Source organism: Pygocentrus nattereri, chromosome 27, assembly GCF_015220715.1.
Source record: "Pygocentrus nattereri isolate fPygNat1 chromosome 27, fPygNat1.pri, whole genome shotgun sequence".
NCBI classification, from domain to species: Eukaryota; Metazoa; Chordata; class Actinopteri; order Characiformes; family Serrasalmidae; genus Pygocentrus; species Pygocentrus nattereri.
Genome location: NC_051237.1, coordinates 11137501 through 11162103, shown reverse-complemented (window position 1 = coordinate 11162103; position 24603 = coordinate 11137501). Strand labels below are relative to the sequence as shown.

The window sequence follows — 24603 nt, the reverse complement described above, 5'->3', positions numbered from 1 at the left end:
ATTCTATGGATGTTTGCGTCATTTACATCTCAGCAAATGGCAAAGTGCTCCAGCTGAAAGGCCAGACCGGAGGGTGGGGTGGGGGTGTGTAATCAGTTTCCTCCTCCTGTCTCCTGGGATACAGCAGACTCTACCTGAAGCCTTGAATCATATACAGTTAACACAAGAGGCAAGGGCATTTATCTCACCTATTTTAGCATCCCCGAACAACCTGAGGGAAAGTGGTTATCATGCTGAGATAAGAGAGGATTGCAACTGTCTTAGATCATCATTGCAGTAGGAGATATGTACTTATGCCCTGTGCTATAGGTGAACAGCTTTGAGTCAAAGGCTGTAGGCTGATCTTAGTGTTTCATTTAGAGTCTTGGTAGAATTGCTAACAGAATAATGGTCCATATCAGAGCAACTACTAGGGATATGCACAGGTACTTTACTCAGTTAACCATTTTGAATTCTGAGATCCATTTTCAACTGTTTATTTTACTTCACCCCAGAAAGATGGAGAAAAATTACAGAAAACAATTCTTAAAAAACTGATTTTAGTTCACTCTGGTTTGTCATTAAGTGTGTATGTAGCACATAACTGTCTAAAACATGTCTAAATATGATTTTTAACATTGTTAAGGGCTTGACTGTGTCGACCCTGAATGATATTAGTGAAGTCCAGAAACAGTCAAGATGCTGTATATCGCTCTGACAAACTAACATGTTAGCAAATTGTGCACCTATAAGAGACAGCAAGTCTTCTTCAGCGTCCAGTGTTGTACTGCTTAGTTCTCATGAGCTCACCAGCTCAGATTAGCTCATTAGCTCATCTGAAGAGGCAGCCTCCACTACTTACCCACAGGAAAACATAGATTTCCTTCAGCTATTTTTGAATAGTTATATATATATATCTTCAAATGTTTTCCTCTATTTTTGTAAAACACCAGTGTTGTTACCTAAACAGGTAACCCTACAGCCCTATATTTTTACCCTTTTTAATATTCTGTTGTCTGTTCATCAACCCTTACAGGTATTCAAATATCAAAATTAGTCACATACCAAGTGACTATGTGTTGGTGCTTCCTTAGCATTGCGATATTCAGACAAGAAATGGGAGTTGGGACAGTGTTACTGGTACTGAAATAAATGATATCACTGTCATGCTCAATACCAGCAATATGCTCAGGAAAGTGTCTCAATAATATTTGTAGAACACTGGCTAGCTGCATGCTTCAGAAAATAATTGAGATTTAGACCAACTATAGAGAGCCAGTAAAAAGCCAGTGTTGTCACACTGTCAGATTAAAACCACATAGTAACTAGGAGCTGAATATTAGCCCATTATATCATTATCTTATTTATTTTACAAGCTGTTTATTTCCTCAAATGTACATACATGCAAAAGAATTATTGTATTGCACATTTTCTGAATTTCTATTTTGTGAACATATACTTAACCGCATTGGTCAGGGTTAAATGTGATCTCATAACGAGAATGTCTGGGGACAGCCTTGAGAAATTTTGGGCTAGAACTGGGCGGGAATATTGACTTATTAGGGTGGAAATAAACCAAGTGTGAATTTTTTACACCGTGTCAACATTGTCCAACAGACAACAAACCTGTCTTTAGCCAATGGATGCACTGTAATTTAGTATGGCAAAAAAAAAAAAAATCCAAATAACCATGTAAGGTGTTTAATGTATTTCAGTCCAATCAAACACTAAAGGTTTGACAAGTTATCCCCAAGTTGTCAAGTGTATCCATCAGGATTGCTGATAGTTTAGCAAAATTTCACTTAACTAAAGAAATCTAAACAAATGCCTCCGTTTGCATTTTAATAAACATTAATTAATTAATTACATATATGTTTGTTTCCTATGAACGAACTGCTAATACTGTCTAATGTGGCAAATAGAATGTACTATAGGAAAGTGGTTTATATTATGTCACCTTAACCTCATCATATTTTTAACACGTCAGACTTTATATTTTGGCCCACATTTAAATACTTCAGTATCTAACTACATAATGTATTGCACTGAAAGATTTAGTGTGAAAAAAATGCGATGCATTGAATTCCAATATGTATACTACCTGCACGTGAATAAACCAGACTACATCAACACAATTAGTCTTTGAGTTTACTTATTTTGGCAGGAATTCTTTTGAACATATGTTATTAATGTGTAAATGATGTACACATCTGTATCAGTGAATCACTTTTTAAATGTAGTTTCACAGTAGTTACTGAATCGTTTCTAGTAGTTGCTAAATAATACATCAATCTTTCTAACTTAATAATAAGCCTGCAATTTAATGGGTTAATGACCTCCTTCTCCTTTGTTTCTGCTAGTGAAAATAAACTATGTCAAACAAATGCATACCTGCACGCACAACGCACTTCATGCACTTTGAAGTCAGCAATGTGACTTTTTGCCCCTTGTTTTGAATGATTCAGGAAGAGAGCAAGGTGGGAATTTGCTGGAGCTGGAGTTTCTGTGCTGTGCGTGGGCGAACACTCTGCCAACCCCATCTTCCAGCTCATGTGGAATTATGTTCCAACGGAATACCAAGTGGTTTCATTAGAATGCACATTACAGATGGAGAAACACACACTACCCGAATAAGCACTTTCCCACTCTAGTAATGTGCATCATGTCTATATCAGCTCAACCTGGGGTCTTTTACAGTATAAGAACATACACAACCTTGTTGGGGCTTGTCATAAACCAACACGGCATGTAGAATCACATAGTGTAAACACGTCATGGTTTAAAGTAACTGTGCCATGTAACATGGCAGAGTCTTACAGGTTCATGCAAGTTTGATGTGATACTGAGTGCAGGTTTCAGGAGCTTCTTTAGCAGGAGTTGAATACTAGTGCAGCAATCCTTCAAAGTCTTTGTGAAAGGCATCATCATTATTCGCATTCAACGTGATCTGTACAACTGATTTGTAGCCTCATCAAGTACATAAAATGCAAATGTAAACTATATTAAAGCTATATGCTACTCAAGGGACGTGTAAATACAGCACTCATAAATGTTGACATGGTATCGAGGTACTATTACTGACACTGCATTTTACTGTAGAATGTAGAATTGTTATTGCTATTTACTAGACAGTTATTAACATGCAAAGCAGTGTAGCAGTTTCATTCTGATCACTGCTAAAATGTTTATATAGCATTGTTCCAATGTAAGAACAGTGACTATTAGAGCTAGGCCTTCAGTCCTGGCCATGAATATCAATGCTTGATCAAAAAATAAGGAAAAAAATGTCTTGACAAATTTATGTTAGCCCCTTTTTTGGATTAATAATAGTATTTTTGCGCTAAGCTAATGCGAGTGTGCATTAATAAGCCTTGTAAAAGACATTTTATATGTTTTATCAGAAGCTTGCAGCAGACATATATAAATATTTTGTACCACATATTCTATGTTTTACAGTTACTCTTTCAGTAAAGAACTCTGACATAGAGCTACCACCATTTCCCATTTCTTGCAAATTACTGCAACCTGGTAAGACTATGGCTCATTATTCTTGACCTATTTAGGACTTCCAGAAGACCTCAAGTGATTTTTTTACACACAAAATTGGTGCCGTCCATTGTAAATTGAAAAAAGATTGTTTGATTTCTGCTACCTAATCTGTTCAGCTCTTGAAGGCCTAAATGATGTAAGATCTAGCTTTGCTGTATCTACCTAGATACTACAGGGGAAAAAACTCCTGATTGGACAATTTTCTGTTGGGCATTTCAAAATCTTAAACATATTATTTTCAACCAATACTTAACAATGAAGTTATATTACTACTACAGCTTGCAGAGGTTTACATACAACAGGCATGTTGATTTTATTAAGTGAAAATCAGCAAAGAAAATTAGACATTTATATTTTTAGATGCCAGAAATAATCAGTTCCTCTCTCAAAGGCCCTGAACTTAAACACTTTACAATATTTAACTTAATTTCAAGATGACATGCCTGCCAGTAGCTAGCTAGTGCTGATATAACTAATTTAAAGACAGTTTTGTAGCTGACAACATGTGTGCAGAAATACAATATGTAATCCACAGCTGAGCTGGTTTCTTTTTGGAGTTTTAATAGCTGTTTTCCTGCCTCTAGTCCCTCCACAGGATGGTCAAAAATTAATTTAAACAGAGAGGCAAATCATGAATATGACTGGGCTTCTGCTCCCTGCTGTTCCTACACTGCCATCACCCATTCCAACAGTTGTGTGTGGCTACTGCTAGTGTGATAACAGTAATGATATGGCAGGGCTCCAGCCTGCGAAGGCCATTAAAGAATGATTCATGTGGCCATGTCCTTTTAATGACATCTCCCGTCAGACATCAATAAAACGGGACGGATGGAGTGGGGGGCTGGAGGGTGGTGGAAGAGCGAAGGAGAGAGAGGAGGGGGAGAGAGAGTGGCATGACCTTTGTCCTCTGTCACAGCTCCCCAACAAATCACCTGCAAACAGATCACGTAGTGGTGATGCGTGGGTCATATCTTTTATGATCTTCCAACTCCAGACTGACAGCCTTTGCTGTCAGCCATTACACTGAACAAAGAGGCATTTCCTCAAATGAAAATAGCATTATAGGCTTGTTGTAGAATTTGCAAAAGTGACTTAGCGAGTAGCTGCTTTGAGAGTTAGGCAGTAGACCTCTGAGAATGTCATTATTTTCAATAAAAACGGGACGGATGGAGTAGGGCGTTTGCTCTTAGCAACAGGATGAACTCTGGGTCTAAGCCATTTCTGTCAATGGGGAAAAAAGAGTGGAGTGATTGAAAATCACCTCTGTCGGATTCTGTGGTTATTCTATGAATTCTGAAGTGTTAAGATTTTGTTTATGTAAACTTTCCCCCCAAATATCACTGTCATTTAAATTGTGAGGTTGTAAGTTGTCAAAATAGAAATATTGCAACCTACAGTACTGTGCGAAAGTTTTAGGCACCCAAGACACATTTTCAATAGTGATTTTATGGATGTGAGTGTGTTTGTTTAACCATTCTCTAACCTCTCCTCGAGGAAGCCCAGTATTACAGTATTATATGTAGTTATAAAGCAACTCCTGGTTTGACCAATCAGTGCTTCAGTAAATTGTGCTCATGATGTAACTGATTATATTAACAAGTCTCTGTCTCTGTGGTGGCTGTGAAGGTGTCAAGGAAAAATATGGACCCAAGAAAGTAAGACCATAGTCAGAAATAATTCTCAGGTAGGCTGTAGCATTCAAAAAATGCTCCAGTGGCGTTTGGATCTCCAGTGTATGCCAAGTAACCGTTCTCCACGCCATTACACCACCAGCTGTTGACACCACCTGAACTGTTGACACAAGGCCGTTTGGGTCAGTGGATTCAAGCTAATGTTTATGATTCACTGTAAGTGTTCTGCTGTGGTAGCCCATTCACTTCAAGGTTCAATATGATCAGAGATGCTTTTCTGATCACTACTTTTGTAAAGCCAAGTTACTCAAGTTACTGTAGCCTTCCTGTCAGCTTGTACAAATCTATCAATTCCCTGTTTGAAGAGCAGGACCTTTCCACCCGAAGAACTGAAAAATTTCTGAAGCCTTGTTAGACTGCGGCTCATATTCTCAGTCAGCGACCTATCTCAGATTCCAGAAGACCTAAGCTGATGTATTTTCTCACCAAACTGGTGCTGCCCATTGTAAATCAAAGCCTAATTGGTTATGTCCTGGTAGTTAATTTGTTCAGCTGCTGAAGGCGTAAATAGTGGAAGAGCTCACTTTGCTTTTTCTACCTTAATACTGTGTGTGTGTGGGGGGGGGGGGGGTTGGGGGGGGGGTACTACTACAACAAGTACTACTGCAACAGGTTAAGTACCTTGTGGTATGTAATAGTGTTGTAGTGTATAGCTATAGTGGTACTTTCATGTAACAAGTTTCAGTGATTTCAGTTAATTGCACAACTTTTTGTGTGTGTGTGTGTGTGGGTGTGTGTGTGTGTGTGTGTGTGTGTGTGTGTGTGTGTGTGTGTGTGTGTGTGTGTGTGTGTGTGTGTGTGTGAATTTCAACTCCTTATTGACCTTAATTTAGAAGCTTCAGTGCGATTTGAGGGGAAAATGTATATAGGGCAAAAGGTATTAGTGCAACGTTGCCAACTAGAAACAACAAATGACTTCTGATCTATGGCGTTGGTCCTTTACAACACAGGGGAAATAAACTACTGTAAGTAGTCTTAAAGAGTTAAAGCATTGGTGTGGGTTTTCGCTGATAGGTTGTGTGCTGTAACAAGCTTAAAGATTTCTCCCCTTTGTTTCTTGCAGGTTATCTGGAATGAATGTGCCATCCCCTATTGTCAGCAACAAGAACTGGCTGAGGCTACACTTTGTAACTGACAGCAACCATCGATACAGAGGCTTTAGTGCCCATTATCAAGGTAAGCTGCCATTTTAATCACTCCACATATCCTCGTATAGGGTTTCCAATAAACTAGTCCCTCGATACAATCCAATCACTTTAGTTAGACCTTTGATGTTCCAGAGCATCAGTCCAGGCAGTCCACTCCTCCATTGCACACAACCTGTATTCCCCAGATGTTTTCTTAATTTCTGTGTTTGTAGATATTGTATTTTTTTCTGTCATTTTTCTATTTGTTGTTTTGACCTGTTAAGTCAGTTGAATCATTTAAATGTTTTTTTTTCAAATGTCTACACAAAGCAGTAAGAGACAGATATTTCAATTTATTTTTTGCTACTTTTCATTCTGATGTGCAAATTATCTTTTCTAAATGTTTTTGAAATAAAAACAGACAGACTAAATTGTTTTTGCTGCAAAGGCTTACATGGATTTATTTCCCCCAGACTAGCTCATTCAACAGCTAATCTCTTTACTCCTCTTTGAAATAGCTGTCTCTTTTCTCCGTTCATCAAAAGCTGCTCTACATGTATTTGTTAAGTTGGGACAGGTCATTCAACACCATAATCTTTCTCATGTGCCTGACTTTGTATTGTTTTTGTGACCAATGTCTGACACACATTTACCATAAACTCAGTTCCAGCTTCTGCACATTGACTGAATTATTGGTTTGACTGGCCGTATTTTGGGAGGAATGTGAAAGTGTTTGCCGACCCTTACATACTGATATATGTTAAAGACTGATTAGAAATATAATAAAAACCTATTAGTGACTATATAAGTTTAAGTGATACTGTTTTGATCCCACAACCGGGGAAATTCCATCTCCGCATTTAACCCATCCATGCAAGTGAAACACCACACACACACTAGGGGGCAGTGAGCACACTTGCCCGGAGCGGTGGGCAGCCCTATCCACGGCGCCCGGGGAGCAATTGGGGGTTAGGTGTCTTGCTCAAGGACACCTCAGTCATGGACTGTCGGCGCTGGGGATTGAACCGGCAACCTTCCGGTCACAGGGCCAGATCCCTAACCTCCAGCCTACGACTGCCCCAACAATTTATCATTTTGTTTGTGTAAGGAGAAGAATTCCAATATTTATGAGTTTACTCAGTTGACAGTGACAGTGATATGTTGAGGCTCAGGATTAAAAAGCTTATTGTTGGGTCATTCTGCCATTAAAGAGGTAAATGGTGTCCCACAACTTTGAAGTCATGGAAATAACCTCAAAATAGTGATATGCCACACAAAGCTGATGTCTGTGCATATTTGTTCTATTTGTAAATTAGCCAAACAAAAGTACGAAGTCTTCTTTTTGAATTTTTATATTAATGATTTTAATTTCACAGCGATGACTTCCTAGATGGTTTCCCAGATCATTTTCGTGTGAAACAACAATTTCAGTGCTTGATTTTTCAGTTAAAATTGAAAAAAAATTTAACAATATTGTCTTTCCTATGTTCAAATTAATTAAAATATATAAATCTAATTTTATTTAGCTAAGAAATCATGTCCCAAGATTTATTTTGTCAGTGGTGTTACTCATGAAACATTAATAAATAAAGGACTTTAAAATTTAAAATAACATGACATGAATGCAATATTATTAATTTTCTATTTACGTTGTGGCAGTGAACTGTATTTTCCATTCGGATTTTAGCAAATTTGTCCATGTTGTTACTGTCAGTGGTGATACAACTTGTCGTTCAGTATAACAGAACACATTTTACATTTGAATTGCAAATGAACATTCACACCGCGTTTGCCACCGCAGTGGTAGAATGGACCTGTCATATTTTGAAATGCCTTTCTATTAATATTCCATTTGGGTCAGGTTAAATACAGCTGTTCTCTGAGTCAAGACCAAAATAAACCACACTTTTTCATTCACCGTGCCTGGCTGGTACTCCTACTGTACGCAAGGAGATGCAGTAAACACTAAAACGAACAGGAAAACTGACCAAACATGTGGTTAGTCATTCGTGCGATGAAGCCAGTCATTTGTGCAAGATAGAAATTAGCTCCAGAGAGAAACTGCTTCAGCTTACATTCTATCATCTTTGTAATGAGCAGGAGTGGTGTGTTTTCTGACTGTGAAATAGTAGGTTCACACCACCTGGGGAGTGACAAGCGATGGCGTTTAAAAAGTAGCAGCTGCACAGTGCCTCAGGACACCAACCCAGTGAAATCCAATTTAGACTACTGATATGTCTGAAAGAGATGCCATCGAAAAAGAAGCATGTTCCATTTCGGATGGCGCCGCTCTTATTGACATTAGCCAGCTGTTGCTCCCCATTCAGAGTGCCCATAGAAGGAAGCACTCGTATTTCGAAAATAAAGCCATTATTGGCAATGCTGTCTGGCCTCGGCTTTCCACAGACAGACACACTCAGCACCGTCCAGTCAGATAAGAGTGGAGTTGCCTGATCTCAACTTAATCAAAGTTTGACTGCACCTTTGAGCCCAGTCAAGAGGAAGAGTTGTGTGGCCTGGCTTACTATTGACCGAATAAGAGAACAGCTTAAAAGCCTTAATGTGGTAATGTGGTTTGGGATAAGATTAGACCTGACAAACACTGAATGTACAGTACAACTTACACCGTACACTTCAGTGAACTTGCAGAAAATTTACTGGTAACTTGCACAACCACATCTCCATGCCTGACTGAAGAGAGTTAAATCAAAGGCCTTTGTAACTTCATAAGAATGTGTCTATTCATGTGACCTTTCTCAGATGTATTTGTATTTGTCTACAGTTAGGATAGATCGGGTGTGATTTAATTTAGCAAACATTGGCATGGTGACAAATGTGCTATTGCTGTTTCCAACCTGATTAGTTTCGATTAGCTATAACAAAACAGTTGTTTGGTACACTCTTAGCTAGAAGAGTACTGTATACACTCTTAGCTAGAAGAGTACTGTATACACTCTTAGCTAGAAGAGTACTGTATACACTCTTAGCTAGAAGAGTACTGTAAACACTCTTAGCTACAAGAGTACTGTATACACTCTTAGCTAGAAGAGTACTGTAAACACTCTTAGCTAGAAGAGTACTGTATACACTCTTAGCTAGAAGAGTACTGTAAACACTCTTAGCTAGAAGAGTACTGTATACACTCTTAGCTAGAAGAGTACTGTAAACACTCTTAGCTAGAAGAGTACTGTAAACACTCTTAGCTAGAAGAGTACTGTATACACTCTTAGCTAGAAGAGTACTGTATACACTCTTAGATAGAAGAGTACTGTAAACACTCTTAGCTAGAAGAGTACTGTATACACTCTTAGCTAGAAGAGTACTATAAACACTCTTAGCTAGAAGAGTACTGTATACACTCTTAGCTAGAAGAGTACTGTATACACTCTTAGCTAGAAGAGTACTGTAAACACTCTTAGCTAGAAGAGTACTGTATACACTCTTAGCTAGAAGAGTACTGTATACACTCTTAGCTAGAAGAGTACTGTAAACACTCTTAGATAGAAGAGTACTGTATACACTCTTAGCTAGAAGAGTACTGTATACACTCTTAGCTAGAAGAGTACTGTAAACACTCTTAGCTAGAAGAGTACTGTAAACACTCTTAGCTAGAAGAGTACTGTATACACTCTTAGCTAGAAGAGTACTGTAAACACTCTTAGCTAGAAGAGTACTGTAAACACTCTTAGCTAGAAGAGTACTGTATACACTCTTAGCTAGAAGAGTACTGTAAACACTCTTAGCTAGAAGAGTACTGTATACACTCTTAGCTAGAAGAGTACTGTATGCACTCTTAGCTAGAAGAGTACTGTATGCACTCTTAGCTAGAAGAGTACTGTATGCACTCTTAGCTAGAAGAGTACTGTATACACTCTTAGCTAGAAGAGTACTGTATACACTCTTAGCTAGAAGAGTACTGTAAACACTCTTAGCTAGAAGAGCACTGTATACACTCTTAGCTAGAAGAGTACTGTATACACTCTTAGCTAGAAGAGTACTGTATACACTCTTAGCTAGAAGAGTACTGTAAACACTCTTAGCTAGAAGAGTACTGTATACACTCTTAGCTAGAAGAGTACTGTATACACTCTTAGATAGAAGAGTACTGTAAACACTCTTAGCTAGAAGAGTACTGTAAACACTCTTAGCTAGAAGAGTACTGTATACACTCTTAGCTAGAAGAGTACTGTATACACTCTTAGCTAGAAGAGTACTGTATACACTCTTAGCTAGAAGAGTACTGTATGCACTCTTAGCTAGAAGAGTACTGTATGCACTCTTAGCTAGAAGAGTACTGTATACACTCTTAGCTAGAAGAGTACTGTATACACTCTTAGCTAGAAGAGTACTGTAAACACTCTTAGCTAGAAGAGCACTGTATACACTCTTAGCTAGAAGAGTACTGTATACACTCTTAGCTAGAAGAGTACTGTATACACTCTTAGCTAGAAGAGTACTGTAAACACTCTTAGCTAGAAGAGTACTGTATACACTCTTAGCTAGAAGAGTTGTATACATTAGCAATGTCCTATGACTTGTTACAATAAAATCATATTTTTAGTGCTGCATAAAACCAATTTTGAAAAGGATATTTAAAGAACCATGGACAACAGGCTTTTCATAAAGGAGACAACCATTTCTACATGCAGAGAACCATTTACACATTCATGTTTCCTTGACTGTTCACGGTTCTTCAGTTGTATGCAAAAGTCTGGCCACATGACAAGTTCTGTTAATTTTCTAAGATGTGTCATTTGTGTGGCAAAAACACAGCAAAAACACATTGAATCTAAATTTTTCAAATCGACACATATCCAATCTGTTTGAACAGCCAAATCGGAAATTCATGCAGCTTTTGCAACACTCGTCATGATTTCGTGCTGCTGAGACTCATGAATATATGGGCTGATGTTTCCGTGTTAAAAAATTAGAAGAGACTTATCACAACTGCTCCATGTTCAAACAGATTTTGAAAGTAGTGGCTGAACGTGGCTGTAGGACAGCGAGGCTGCAGCGTAAAAGAACAGTTAAAAGTCTGAAAGCAAAGTTTAAAGAATCCGAGGATGCGGACCAAAGAAGTGACCACATCCTTTTTACAGCAAGCATTCTGGGTGATGAGCCCAGCTGTCAGCCATCGGAACTTCATGATTGCTCTTGTGATGGGGCGAAGATCAAACTGAAACCTTTTCAGAGCCACATTTGTTCATAGTCAGGATTGTCTACCTCTGGATGAGCCACGTGAAGCAACGTGAAGCATTGTTGTTTTGAGCATGGGGGCCAGTTTGGGAGCGTGATCTGTTCAGACTAATGTCTCATACAGGTCACATTATAAAGATAATGCGAACAGCCAGACAAAAATTCGGATTTGGTGAGAAAGTCAGATTTGGGCCACTTTTACCTGCTGTGTGAACATAGCCTAAGTGTGCACATCCTTCACAAAGAACAAAGCCTGTGAGGAAGTGCACTTATTTTTAGTTAGAAAATTAACAAAACATGTCATTTGACCAGGGATTGTATATATAATCATTGACGTTACTAAAGAACTCTTAAAGAACCATTTTCTAAGGACGTACTTCTACAAAAAAGATGGTATTACTTGTAACAATATCAGGAACATTTTGGTGCCACACATAACCATTTCAATCATTTTCTGTACTGTTGTATTTTAAGAATTAAAAAAAAAAAAAGAATGGTTTTGATTGGATTTTTCCCCCTAAAGCTTGTCTCACAGCATTTGTTACAAAAGCACACTTTTGTGGGTTGAGTGTGGATATTTCAAAGAGACCTAGATTACAATCAAGGCCAGTGTTACTGAAGCATCCCAACTCTGAAATCTTATGTATATAGTCACCATGACAACTTCAGTTAAGACTGAATTTAGCACAAAAGCTATTGCAATATTGAATTGAAGTTCTTAAGTTCATTAACTCCAGATAAGAAAAGATTACAGAAGCATCCTAACTAGACAACATTTCCTAAATATTATTCTACCTTTACCTGTAACTTTAAGATCCCTGCATTATCCTAAATTCAGTTTTAACCATCTGTTTCTATTGCTTTTAGACAAGTGTGACAGGCAGCATAGTTCACTACAAGCAGAGTGACATTCCATTTATTATATTGCAAAACAGTAGTTTGAATGTCATTTTAAAAATCCCAGTCACTGCTGATACAACCTCCTCCTTCCCAACTTATTTCCTTTATGTGCTAATGTTGATGAAAACTCTTCAAACTTGGTTGAATGCATGGCTGTTTATAAGGAGGAATAATATTAGTGTGACTCGCATTCCGGTTAAAGCATTTGGGAAATTTTTTTAGGCTTTTGTACCTTTTTTACATTGATAATAGCTGTCTAGCTAACCAATTAATACTTTTATCATCATTTTGGTTACCTCTTCACATTTCAGCTGTGCACATAATGTCATTTGCTTTGTGTCAGACATAACAATTGGTTATTAACCTCACTGTAGTAGTTCAGGTTTTACAAACTTGAGACAGGATAGATGCTGTAAGACAAGATAAGATTCTTAAGATAAGATTTGCTTTTGTGATACAAATTTGTGAGATCTTGACCTTGTCAGATCTTGACTTGGGACAAAAAATAATAAGTTGCTGTAATCCAGCCTCAGGTTTCTAAAATTTAGCAGCATAGCTTGTATTTTGCCCTTCTGTTCAGAGCAGGTCAGTTAGAAATAGAACCTCATCTTTTTAGAAACAGAGAAATTTTGCAACAGTTTTCTGTTCCCTGGAGTGCCTGCCATGGCTAATAAAGTCTTTCTTTGATGGTCACTCCTGCCACCAACTCATTAGGCTTGAGGCAGAATGTAGAGGCTTGTTCGTTCAGGATTCGCCATTGGCCTGAGGGAATAATTTATTTGGCTGGACTCCACTATGTCTCTGTCAGACATAATTCCACAAGCATTTGCTTAAACTATAATGCCATTAGTGCTAATGTGTGTTCTGCAGCTACTCGGGCACACAATTTGTTGCCGAACTTGAAGAGTCTGTGCTGCACTAGCTAGATGGGCTGAAACTTCTGAATGTCAGATATTTGCTGCATGCTGAAATGGACTTGAGCATTGTACATTTTTAGGCTGGGGTAATGTGTGTAAACAAAATAAGCCCTAAAAATGCACAGAGACACCAACCTGCTGACTTTGTTCCCTAGAGGAGAACAACCTGCACCTTAACTGTGCACAAATAAAGAACAGCCCACTGCAGTATGATCGCTCATACAGAGATTGTACACTTTAATACTGTTGTTTTGTGCTTGGATAGGAGTTTTTCTGGTTCTGGCTCCTTTTAGGCCTCTCCTTGGATCACCACCTTATCGTGGTGGAGGGGTTTGCGTGCTTGAATGATCTTAGGAGCTATGTTGTCTGGAGCAAAAGCAAGCAAGCAAGCAAGCAAAATTTATTTATATAGCGCTTTTTACAACAGGTGTTGTCACAAAGCAGCTTTACAGAACAATCAGTATTACAGAGAGAAGAGAAAAGAAGAAAGAAAATCCGGGTCCGAGCCCCCATGAGCAAGCCAGCGGCGACGGTGGCAAGGAAAAACTCCCTAAAAGAGGAAGAAACCTTGAGAGGAACCAAGACTCAGAAGGGGAACCCATCCTCCTATGGTCGACACCGGACAGCAAACATTATTAGTATGAAGTATTATAGTAAAGTGTGAAAAGAAAAGATCTGAGGGTGAGGACTGCACAGCGCTGTAAAGCAAGAAGCTTAGTGGGGTTCAAACCGGTCCAGAAGGCTGGTGAGCAGCGGCACCAATCAAGGCAGTAGACGCAACAGCATCAGGCGCACAGGATGGGCAGCTGATCAGCTCGGCAGAGAAAGGAGAAGAAAAAACAGAGTTAGTACTATAAAGAGTGGCTGACCACAGATTACAGTAAAACAGAGCAGTGTAGACTCCAGCAGGTCTAGACCTGACAGGGAAGACTAATCACCAAATGCTTGACTGTACAAATAAGTTTTTAGCCTAGACTTAAAGATTGGGGCTGTGTCTGATTCCCGAACATTGGCAGGAAGATTATTCCAGAGCTGGGGGGCTTTGTATGAGAAAGCTCTCCCCCCCTGATGTAGCTTTATTTATTCTAGGTACCAGTAGTAAGCCAGCACCTTGTGATCTAAGTAGGCGTGATGGTTCATAGTAGGAGAGGAGCTCACTCAGGTACTGAGGGGCGAGCCCGTTTAGAGCTTTATAAGTCAGTAATAGAATTTTATAATCAATGCGAAATTTAACTGGCAACCAGTGCAGGGCTGATAAAACTGGACTAATATGGTCAAACTTCCTAGTTCTTGTGAGGACTCTGGCTGCAGCGTTCTGGACTAGCTGAAGCTTGTTAAGGCTTTTGCTGTGACATCCAGACAGCAGGGCATTACAATAATCTAGCCTTGAAGTGATAAATGCATGAACTAGCTTTTCTGCATCCTGTAGAGATAATGAATTTCTTAATTTAGCGATATTGCGGAGATGCAGGAAAGCTGTTCTAGTGATATTAGATATATGTGTGTCGAAGGAGAGATCAGCGTCTATCATGACACCAAGATTTTTAACAGATAGGCTTGATGAAACTGAGAGATTGTTAAGTTTTAGTGTTGAGTTAGACAGTCTGTGTCTGGCTAATTTTGGACCAAGAAGCAGGACCTCTGTTTTATCTGAGTTAAGTAACAGAAAATTATTTGACATCCAATCTTTTATGTCTTTTACACAGTCCTCAATCTTGGCAAGTTTAATTTTATCATCCGGTTTACTTGATATATATAACTGGGTGTCATCTGCATAACAGTGGAAATTTATGCCGTGTTTACTGATAATGGTGCCTAGTGGTAGCATATATATTGTAAATAATATAGGTCCTAAAACAGAACCTTGTGGAACACCATAAATTACTTTTGCACGAACAGATAATTCACCCTTTACATTAACAAACTGATATCGATCGGTGAGGTAGGACCTGAACCAGGAAAGAGCTGTTCCTGTTACCCCTACAAGGTTTTCTAGTCTATCTAGTAGGATAGCGTGGTCTATTGTGTCGAATGCTGCACTAAGGTCAAGGAGGACTAACAACGACACATTTCCTTGGTCCGTGAATAATAGAAGATCATTTATAATTTTTTATAAAAGCTCCTGGTAGGGTCTCCCATGGCAAACTGGTCCTAGGTGACAGGTCAGACAAAGTGTGATCCATAATAACCCCTATGAAGACACAAAAACAGGACTTGTGTACCCTGCCCGGAACAGGGTTACCGGGGCCCCACCCTGGAGCCAGGCCTGGGGGAGGGGCTCGCCAGCGAGCGTCTGGTGGCCGGGCATTTACACATGGTGCCCGGCCGGGCCCAGCCCGAAGGAGTTACATGAGTCAATCTTGGCAAGTTTAATTTTATCATCCGGTTTACTTGATATATATAACTGGGTGTCATCTGCATAACAGTGGAAATTTATGCCGTCATAAATTTTATGCCCATCGACCCACCACCAATGGGAGGGGCAGTAGTAGGGGTTCGGTGCGTTGTGGATCGGGCAGTGTCCGAAGGCGTGGGCCTTGGCGTTCTGATCCTCGGTTGCTGAAACTGGCTTTTGGAACTTGGAACGTTACCTCACTGGCGGGGAAGGAGCCTGAGTTGGTGCGCGAGGTTGAGAGATACCGGCTAGATATAGTCGAGCTCACCTCAACACACAGCTTGGGCTCTGGGTCCAATCTCCTTGAGAGGGGCTGGACTTTATTCTTTTCTGGAGTTGCCCATGGTGAGAGGCGGCGGGCAGGTGTGGGCTTTCTCATAGCCCCTCGACTCGGTGCCTGTATGTTGGGGTTTTCTCCGGTGGACGAGAGGGTAGCTTCCCTATGCCTTCGGGTTGGGGAACGGGTCCTGACTGTTGTCTGTGCTTATGCACCGAACAGCAGTTCAGAGTACCCAGCCTTCTTAGAGTCCTTGGGAAGGGTGCTTGAAAGTGCTCCTCCTGGAGACTCTATTGTCCTACTGGGGGACTTCAACGCTCACGTGGGCAATGACAGTGAGACCTGGAGGGGTGTGATTGGGAGGAATGGCCTCTCTGATCTGAACCCGAGTGGTGTTCAGTTTTTGGACTTCTGCGCAAACCACAGTTTGTCCATCACGAACACCATGTTTGAACACAAGGATGTCCATAAGTGCACATGGCACCAGGACACCCTAGGCCGCAGTTCAATGATTGACTTTGTACTCGTGTCATCGGACTTGCGGCCATGTGTTTTGGACACTCGGGTAAAGAGAGGAGCTGAGCTGTCAACTGATCACCACCTGGTGGTGAGTTGGATCAGGTGGTGGGGGAAGATGCCGGTCAGACCAGGCAAGCCCAAACGCATAGTGAGGGTTTGCTGGGAACGTCTGGCAGAAGAACCTGTCAGATTGATCTTCAACTCACACCTCCGTCAGAACTTTGACCAGATATCGGGGAGGTGGGGGACATTGACTCAGAATGGGCCATGTTCCGTTCCTCCATTGCTGAAGCGGCTGACTGTAGCTGTGGCCGTAAGGTAGTTGGTGCCTGTCGGGGCGGTAATCCTCGAACCCGGTGGTGGACACCCCAGGTGAGAGATGCCGTCAAGCTGAAGAAGGAGTCCTACCGGGCATGGTTGGCCTGTGGGACAGCAGAGGCAGCTGGCAGGTATCGACAGGCCAAGCGATCTGCGGCTTCAGTTGTTGCCAAGGCAAAAACCCGTGTATGGGAGGAGTTTGGTGAGGCCTTGGAAACTGACTTTAAGTCGGCTCCGAAAAGATTCTGGCAAACCGTCAGGCGACTCAGAAGGGGAAAGCAGTGTGCCACTAGCACTGTATATAGTGGAGATGGTGTGCTGCTGACTTCGACTGAAGACGTCATTGCGCGGTGGAAGGAATACTTTGAGGACCTTCTCAATCCCACCGACACGTTCTCCAGTGAGGAGGCTGAGTCTGGGGACATGGGAATAGGCTTGTCCATTACTGAGGCCGAAGTCGCTAAGGTAGTTAAGAAGCTCCTTGGTGGCAAGGCTCCAGGGGTGGATGAGATCCGCCCTGAGTTCCTCAAGGCTCTGGATGTTGTGGGGCTGTCTTGGCTGACACGCCTTTTCAACATTGCTTGGACATCGGGGGCGGTGCCACTGGATTGGCAGACTGGGGTGGTGGTGCCTCTTTTTAAAAAAGGGGACCGGAGGGTGTGTTCCAACTACAGGGTAATCACACTCCTCAGCCTCCCTGGCAAGGTCTATGCAGGGGTACTGGAGAAGAGAGTCCGGCTTATAGTCGAACCTCGGATCCAGGACGAACAGTGCGGGTTCCGCCCTGGTCGTGGAACACTGGACCAACTCTTCACCCTCTCCAGGATTCTGGAGGGTTCATGGGAGTTTGCCCAACCAGTCCACATGTGCTTTGTGGATCTGGAGAAGGCATTCGACTGTGTTCCCCGGGGTATTCTGTGGGAGGTGCTTCGGGAGTACGGGGTACATGGCTCTTTGCTACGAGCCATTCAGGCCCTGTACAAACAAAGCTGGAGTTTGGTTCGCATAGCCGGCAGTAAGTCAGACTCATTCCCAGTGAGAGTTGGACTCCGTCAGGGCTGCCCTTTGTCACCGATTCTATTCATAATTTTTATGGATAGAATTTCTAGGCGCAGCCAAGGGATGGAGGGTGTCTGGTTTGGTGACCTCAGGGTCACATCACTGCTGTTTGCAGATGATGTGGTCCTATTGGGGACATCAGGCCCCCAATTTGCTGAACTTCAGCTTTCGCTGGATCGGTTTGCAGCCGAGTGTGAAGCGGCTGGGATGAGAATCAGTACCTCTAAATCCGAGACCATGGTTCTCAGGCGGAAAAGGGTGGAGAGCCCTCTCTGGGTCGGGGATAGGCTCTTGCCTCAAGTGGAGGAGTTCAAGTATCTCGGGGTCTTGTTCACGAGTGATGGTACAAGGGAGCGGGAGATTGACAGGCGGATTGGTGCTGGGTCAGCAGTGATGCGGGCTCTTTACCGGTCTGTTGTGGTAAAGAAAGAGCTGAGCCATAAGGCAAGGCTCTCGATTTACCGGTCGATCTACGTTCCCACCCTCACCTATGGTCATGAGCTTTGGGTAATGACCGAAAGAATAAGATGAGTTGAGATGAGTTTCCTCCGCAGGGTGTCTGGACTCTCCCTTAGAGATAGGGTGAGAAGTTCAGTCATCCGGGAGGGACTCGGAGTAGAGCCGCTGCTTCTTCACGTCGAGAGGAGCCAGCTGAGGTGGTTCGGGCATCTGGTTAGGATGCCTCCTGGACGCCTCCCTCGGGAGGTGTCACAGGCGAGTCCACCTGGGAGGAGACCCCGAGGAAGACCCAGGACACGCTGGCGCGACTATATCGCCCAGCTGGCCTGGGAGCGCCTCGGAATCCCCCTTGGAGAGCTGGTGGAAGTGGCTGGGGAAAGGGAGGTCTGGGCTTCATTGCTTAGGATGCTGCCCCCGCGACCCGAACCCCGGACAAGCGGAAGATAATGGATGGATGGATGGATGGATGGCTCCTTTTAGGGACCATGTGGCAGGACCTCTCCTTGATAGAATTCAAATGTGTAACACAGTTGCCTTATTGTGCTACATTATGCATGACAGCTCCACTAAAAACATAGAAAAGAAGTAGGATTACATAGTAAGTCATGCATTACATTAAGGTTAGTATAGTCTGAATTTGCTGACGGGTGAAAGTAACACCAGTTGCCACTGTGTATCATGTAGTCACACACAGTATGCAACTTCTAGCTCAGATGAACTGGTTTATTTTTAATACATTAAAAGAGGATAGTAAAAGGTTAAGCCAACCTGTCCTCGCTGCGACAAAGACCCGGCGACCCTGTCTCATATGTTTTGGTCTTGTGGCAAATTGGGGAGATTCTGGGACTTTGTATACTCTTTCAACAGTCTTTAATAAGCACCTGAGTCCCTGCCCTCTACTAGCTATTTTTAGTATTTACAGCGGCACTACCCAGTTGAATTCCAGAGAATTGGAATCTATTGCTTTTGCTCTGTTATTGGCAAGGCGAAGAATTCTTATCAGCTGGAAGTCTCGCTCTCCTCCCTCTCCCTCTCATTCCCTCTGGCTAGGAGATGTTTTCTTTTTGCACCTCGAGAAGATCAAGTTTAGTTGAGGGGTTCAGTGGACAACTTTTATAGGTGCTGGTCACCTTTTTCAGGTCCCTCCCGCAGCTTCCTGTGGAGGACTTTGGTAATCCCCCCTCTTAAACACACAATAATCCCCCCCCTTTTTTTTCCCTTTTTTTAATGTTTTAATGTATTTCTTTATTTTTATTTCTTTATTTTTCATTTCATGTTGTTTTATGGGCGGCACGGTGGGGTGGTGGGTAGCGCTGTCGCCTCACAGCGAGGAGGGCCTGGGTTCGATTCCCTGGCCGGGTGGCCAGGGTCCTCTCTGTGTGGAGTTTGCATGTTCTCCCCGTGTCTGCGTGGGTTTCCTCCAGGTTCTCCGGTTTCCTCCCACAGTCCAAAGACATGCAGTCAGGCCAATTGGACATGCTAAATTACCCCTAGGTGTGAGTGTGTGAGTGACTGTCTGTGTCTGTCTGTCTGCCCTGCGATGGACTGGCGACCTGTCCAGGGTGTATCCTGCCTTCCGCCTGAAGACTGCTGGGATAGGCTCCAGCATCCCCCCGCGACCCTGACAGAGAAGCGGCTTAGAAAATGGATGGATGGATGGATGGATGTTGTTTTATTTACATATTGATTCACGATTATAAGGCCGTATTTTATAGTTGTTGCTTTAGTACTTTTGTCTTTAAATTATTTATTATGTATTTGTGTTGTAAGACCTTTAAAAAGCAATTTAAAAAAAAGAGGATAGTAAATAGAATAGATAGAAAAACTATCACTGTTTTAGATTATTACCAAAAATACCCCTCATTCCAACTGGACAGTTGGACAGAACAACTACAGATATGCCCAGTCCTAAGTATACTTGAAATGTAGTAACATGTACAATAATAAACATATTTTAAGTACAGCCTGACAAAAAATCAAAAAAGCACTCATTTTTAACAGGATGTAGGGTTATGGCATTGACACCCAACCCTTTTGTATGTGTTCTACTAGGTTTGTTCAAATTTAAAATAAAATAATTACAACAATAAAGATCAAAACTAACCCATTAATGAAATAATTGAAACTGAGCTTGAATTATTACATCAGGAGGCACAGATTACTAAACATAGTGTGTTAAAAGGGTAAGAATATCTCTGTTAAGCCTGGCATTTATCTGGACTTGGAGGTCTATAAAAGCTGCAGCAGGTATCAGAAGCAGGGTTGGGACTGAACAACCCAGCAAGGAGAAAGAAACAGCATAGACTAGCATTGCTGTTTATCAGCAAAACTAGCATGAGTTGTGTTTTGGGTGCTCATATGCTGGATTACAGCAATGGATGTTATTCACCAGCAAAATCAGCATATGTTGTGTTTTGCAGGCAGATCATGCTGTGTGACCACCTAAACCAGCGCCAGACCGGCGTAAACCCACATAGATCAGCTTAGATCAGCTGTGCAGGTTCTCTTTTTTTTCAGCAGGGAAAACAGAGAAGCTAGAATTGACTAAGCTGTGTTAGCATAGCAGACTAAAACTTCAGTATTATTTAAACTTTCTTAGTGATCATGTTTAGTTTTGTTTCTGCAGTTTGTCTGAGTAAATGAAGCTTCATCTGCTGAGGGGAAGAGGAGTTAACCCTTGAAGCTGCGTTACTAAACACAGTGTAAAACCTGGTTTCTGTTATGTAACCCAGTTTTATTTATTAGATAAAAACCTGAACATACTATAAACAGATGATCAGCTTCTGAGTATTACATTTGTTCCATAAACAATACTTTGATAAGAAACAATGAGGTAATCATGAGGTAAAAACTTGAATGTAAGCTAAGAATGTAGCATGATGACATAACTCACTCATTAAGTTAACGCTAATAAGACAAACATGTGACTAACATTACTTATAAAGTTACATTTAGGTACAAAAGCAAACCTTTTATGTCTGCCCCTATAGCTGTATAGCTATCAAATAGAAGACATATATATATATATATATATATATATATATATATATATATATATATATATATATATATATAACCGCAACATAGCTTTTGATTGGAAAAATCTAAATATCCCAGCATTTTTTGAGTGTGGAATTACATTGGTTCATGCAGTACTTCAAACCATATCACTGGAGTACTGTGAGGATATTTTTTGGCTTTTGACATAGACTTTTATGTAAACCTTAAAAGCCCAATAGATTTAGGTTTATATCAGACTGCAGACGTATTTCAATGTTTAAAATAGGCTTAGTGCCAAGCTGTGATGATGGGTAAATACAGTGAGCTTGTCATCTACACATTTCTATTTTCCCCAATTAAAATGTGATTTTCAGTTATTATGTTTAAACCAGAACTATAGGCTAACTGTCACAGCGGGTGTGACACCCAAAGTTCTTGCTTGAGTTTAATAGTTTAATATTATTTTTCTCATTTATGATTAATAATTTGATACATAGCAGGCACAGACTATTTGTATATGGTGGTTTACTTTGGGGGATAATTTAATAAACTAGTTAGAGCCCTTACCATACACTTGCCATCCAGTATTGAAACCAGTTGGCTTAATATGCTGCTTGTCTTTTATCATAAATTTCAGTCTTGCACACATTAAAATGGCACAGTAATTAATCACTGGGAAATGGCCTGTTGAATAATAAGAATAATGAGAAGGCATACAAACAGCATTCTTGTTCATCAGTTGCACAGATTTAGAAACATACTTTTTAACCTTGATTGCCTCTATTCTGTTCTTTCACTTGGACAACATGAATAAATGGCAGAATAAGTGGGAAATTGTAAAATGCTAATTCTGAATTTGGACAAGGGCTGCTTTCTTCAGTGCAGGGTCAGAAAGACCACCCACTTACCACTGTTTTCATTCCTGTGGTGACTGCAGTCGATATTAGACGCTCCCTCACACAGTAAACAGTTCATATGAGAAAATATCGTTCACTCATCATCTTTAATTTAGAGCTTCAGTAAATCTTCATCTTCTCCAGTGTATAGTACATAAATACCCCCTCGGGTGAGGTATATCGGAATCCATTATATCCCCCAATGCTGCCATTTGTTCCAGACTGCCACATGTGGTTGGAGTTTCATCTAAGGGTTCATTCTAAATTGAATTTAGAGAAAGGAAAGCTTTCACTTGAAATAATGCTGAGCGGTAACATTCTTAAGGTTTTATTGATCTTCCTTTATCTTGCATCTCACTGCATCAGTAAAATAGTCTTTTCTTTATTAGATGCTTTGGCACATCAATGTGTAACTAACACTCCCACAGCCTGGGCATATAAACTAGGGATGTTCTGGTTCAATTGGGTTTTTTTCCCGTAATCTGAGCACTATAATATATGGTATTTGTATTTTTGTAGATAGCCTTGTATTTAATGTACACTAAAGGTAGCAAAAATGATATTCTAGGCTGTTATTTACTTTGAAGTGCTACTATGAAGTAAAATTAATAGCATGCGTATAGTGTGACACTCTGAATTGACATGTTTTGGGGATTTGGGGATTTTTTTGTAAAATTACTATTTTATAGTTTCTTATGTTGACATGATTTTGGCTACCAGTTTTCATATATTGTTTTATTTGGATATCTTTTGTGAAGTCACGATTTTAGAGTGTAATGAAAGAATAATTTCAAATTGCTCTAACTTGCGTAAAGTAACGTCTTCTTTTCTATTAACATAATGTTACCACCGGTTTTAGGAGTAGCAGAAAATAGATTCCAAATGTTTCTGTGATGTTTTTTCATTTTCAGACCAGTTGCAAATAAAAATGGCACCAAACAACCACAGTCAAATTACTGTTAACTGATTTTACAAGTTTTCTTTTCCTTTTTTTTTTTCTTTGGAATTTCATACTGCAGACATTTATACCACTTTGTTAACTATGGAAAACGCACCTCCCTGCATCAGGGTTTGGATATTAATCATTTATGACTCCTCTACAACAGTAGCATTAATAGAGCACAAAATTATAACAAACAAACAGAATGAGATCTGGCTTAATATGACCATTGCTTGATCCATTAGAATGTACCTGGATTGGTACATTCTGAAATTTTGGTTCCTATTGGTACATCCCTGATATAAACCCTTTTCATGAATAATAATAAGCATAATTGCATTCATATTGCATATTCCTAAACAGTACAAATCCTTTGTGTCTCTCAGTGGAGGCCAACATAATGGTCTATGTCTATCATGATCATCCAGTATAGTGGTTCACCTAAAGGTTAAGGGCTACAGCACTGGTATATACTTATATCCTCACATTCCTGCCTTAATGAAAGTGAGTGAAGGTTAAGTAAATCTGCTGAAATATGATCGCATCACTATTTCCTTCTTATAGACGCATTTCCACTAGCATCTGAAGCTGCGAATAATACGGCATGCGGCACAGAGGACAATTACTGTAATTTATCCTTGACAAGATGGACATGGAATAGGATGCTGAGGCAGTAGTGATGAAGAGATAAGACAGTACAAGAACTCTTCCAAGATCACATTGAGGTGACTTAGAAATGTGTTTACAAAAAAATCATAAAATGAACATGTTAAAATGCTTCAATTCCAATGTCAGCCAAAAAGTGTGTAATCGGTTTAAGAATAGTTCAGTCATATTAATTGATTAAATGGCTTAGAAAAAAGCTATGCATTAAAAATTATGCTAAACACTGGTAGCTGTAAAATGACACCAAAAGAATTGATAATTATTTCTTTACAACAAACAATAATATCAATGGTAGCAATGGTATAGATAATAATGAAATATGAGTTGCATTGTCCAGCACTGACCAAAGCCTAATATATCTGCTTGAGATATTTGATGTCCAGCATTATTTGTAAATTATTAATTAGTGTCATGCTTAAATGCCAAAATGTAAATTCATTAGAAGTCATTGGACCTAAATGCATCATAAACAATTTTAGTTCAGTTAGGTTAAGGTCTCATGTTTCTGTGCAATGGTAATTTACATTTTCATGATAGACCCAAAGCAGAAAACTGTGAAAAAACAAATTTAGCAAAGCTGCCCAAAAGAAATATTAGACATTTTGACAAATCAAAGAACGGTTCTGTTATTATTAATCTAATATGTGTTAAGTGAAAGGAGTAAGTTGTTCATATAACGGTACAGCAGGGTTCTGAGCAATTAACACTACCAGAC

General features: G+C 40.4%; 1 protein-coding gene across 1 annotated transcript in view; it reads left to right on the top strand.

The window, feature by feature from the left end:
• Positions 1-24603, top strand: part of csmd3b (CUB and Sushi multiple domains 3b) — a 575187-nt gene that overhangs the window by 267274 nt on the left and 283310 nt on the right. The window contains 1 exon segment of the mRNA XM_037535436.1: positions 6283-6395. Coding sequence (XP_037391333.1) covers positions 6283-6395 — 113 coding nt within the window.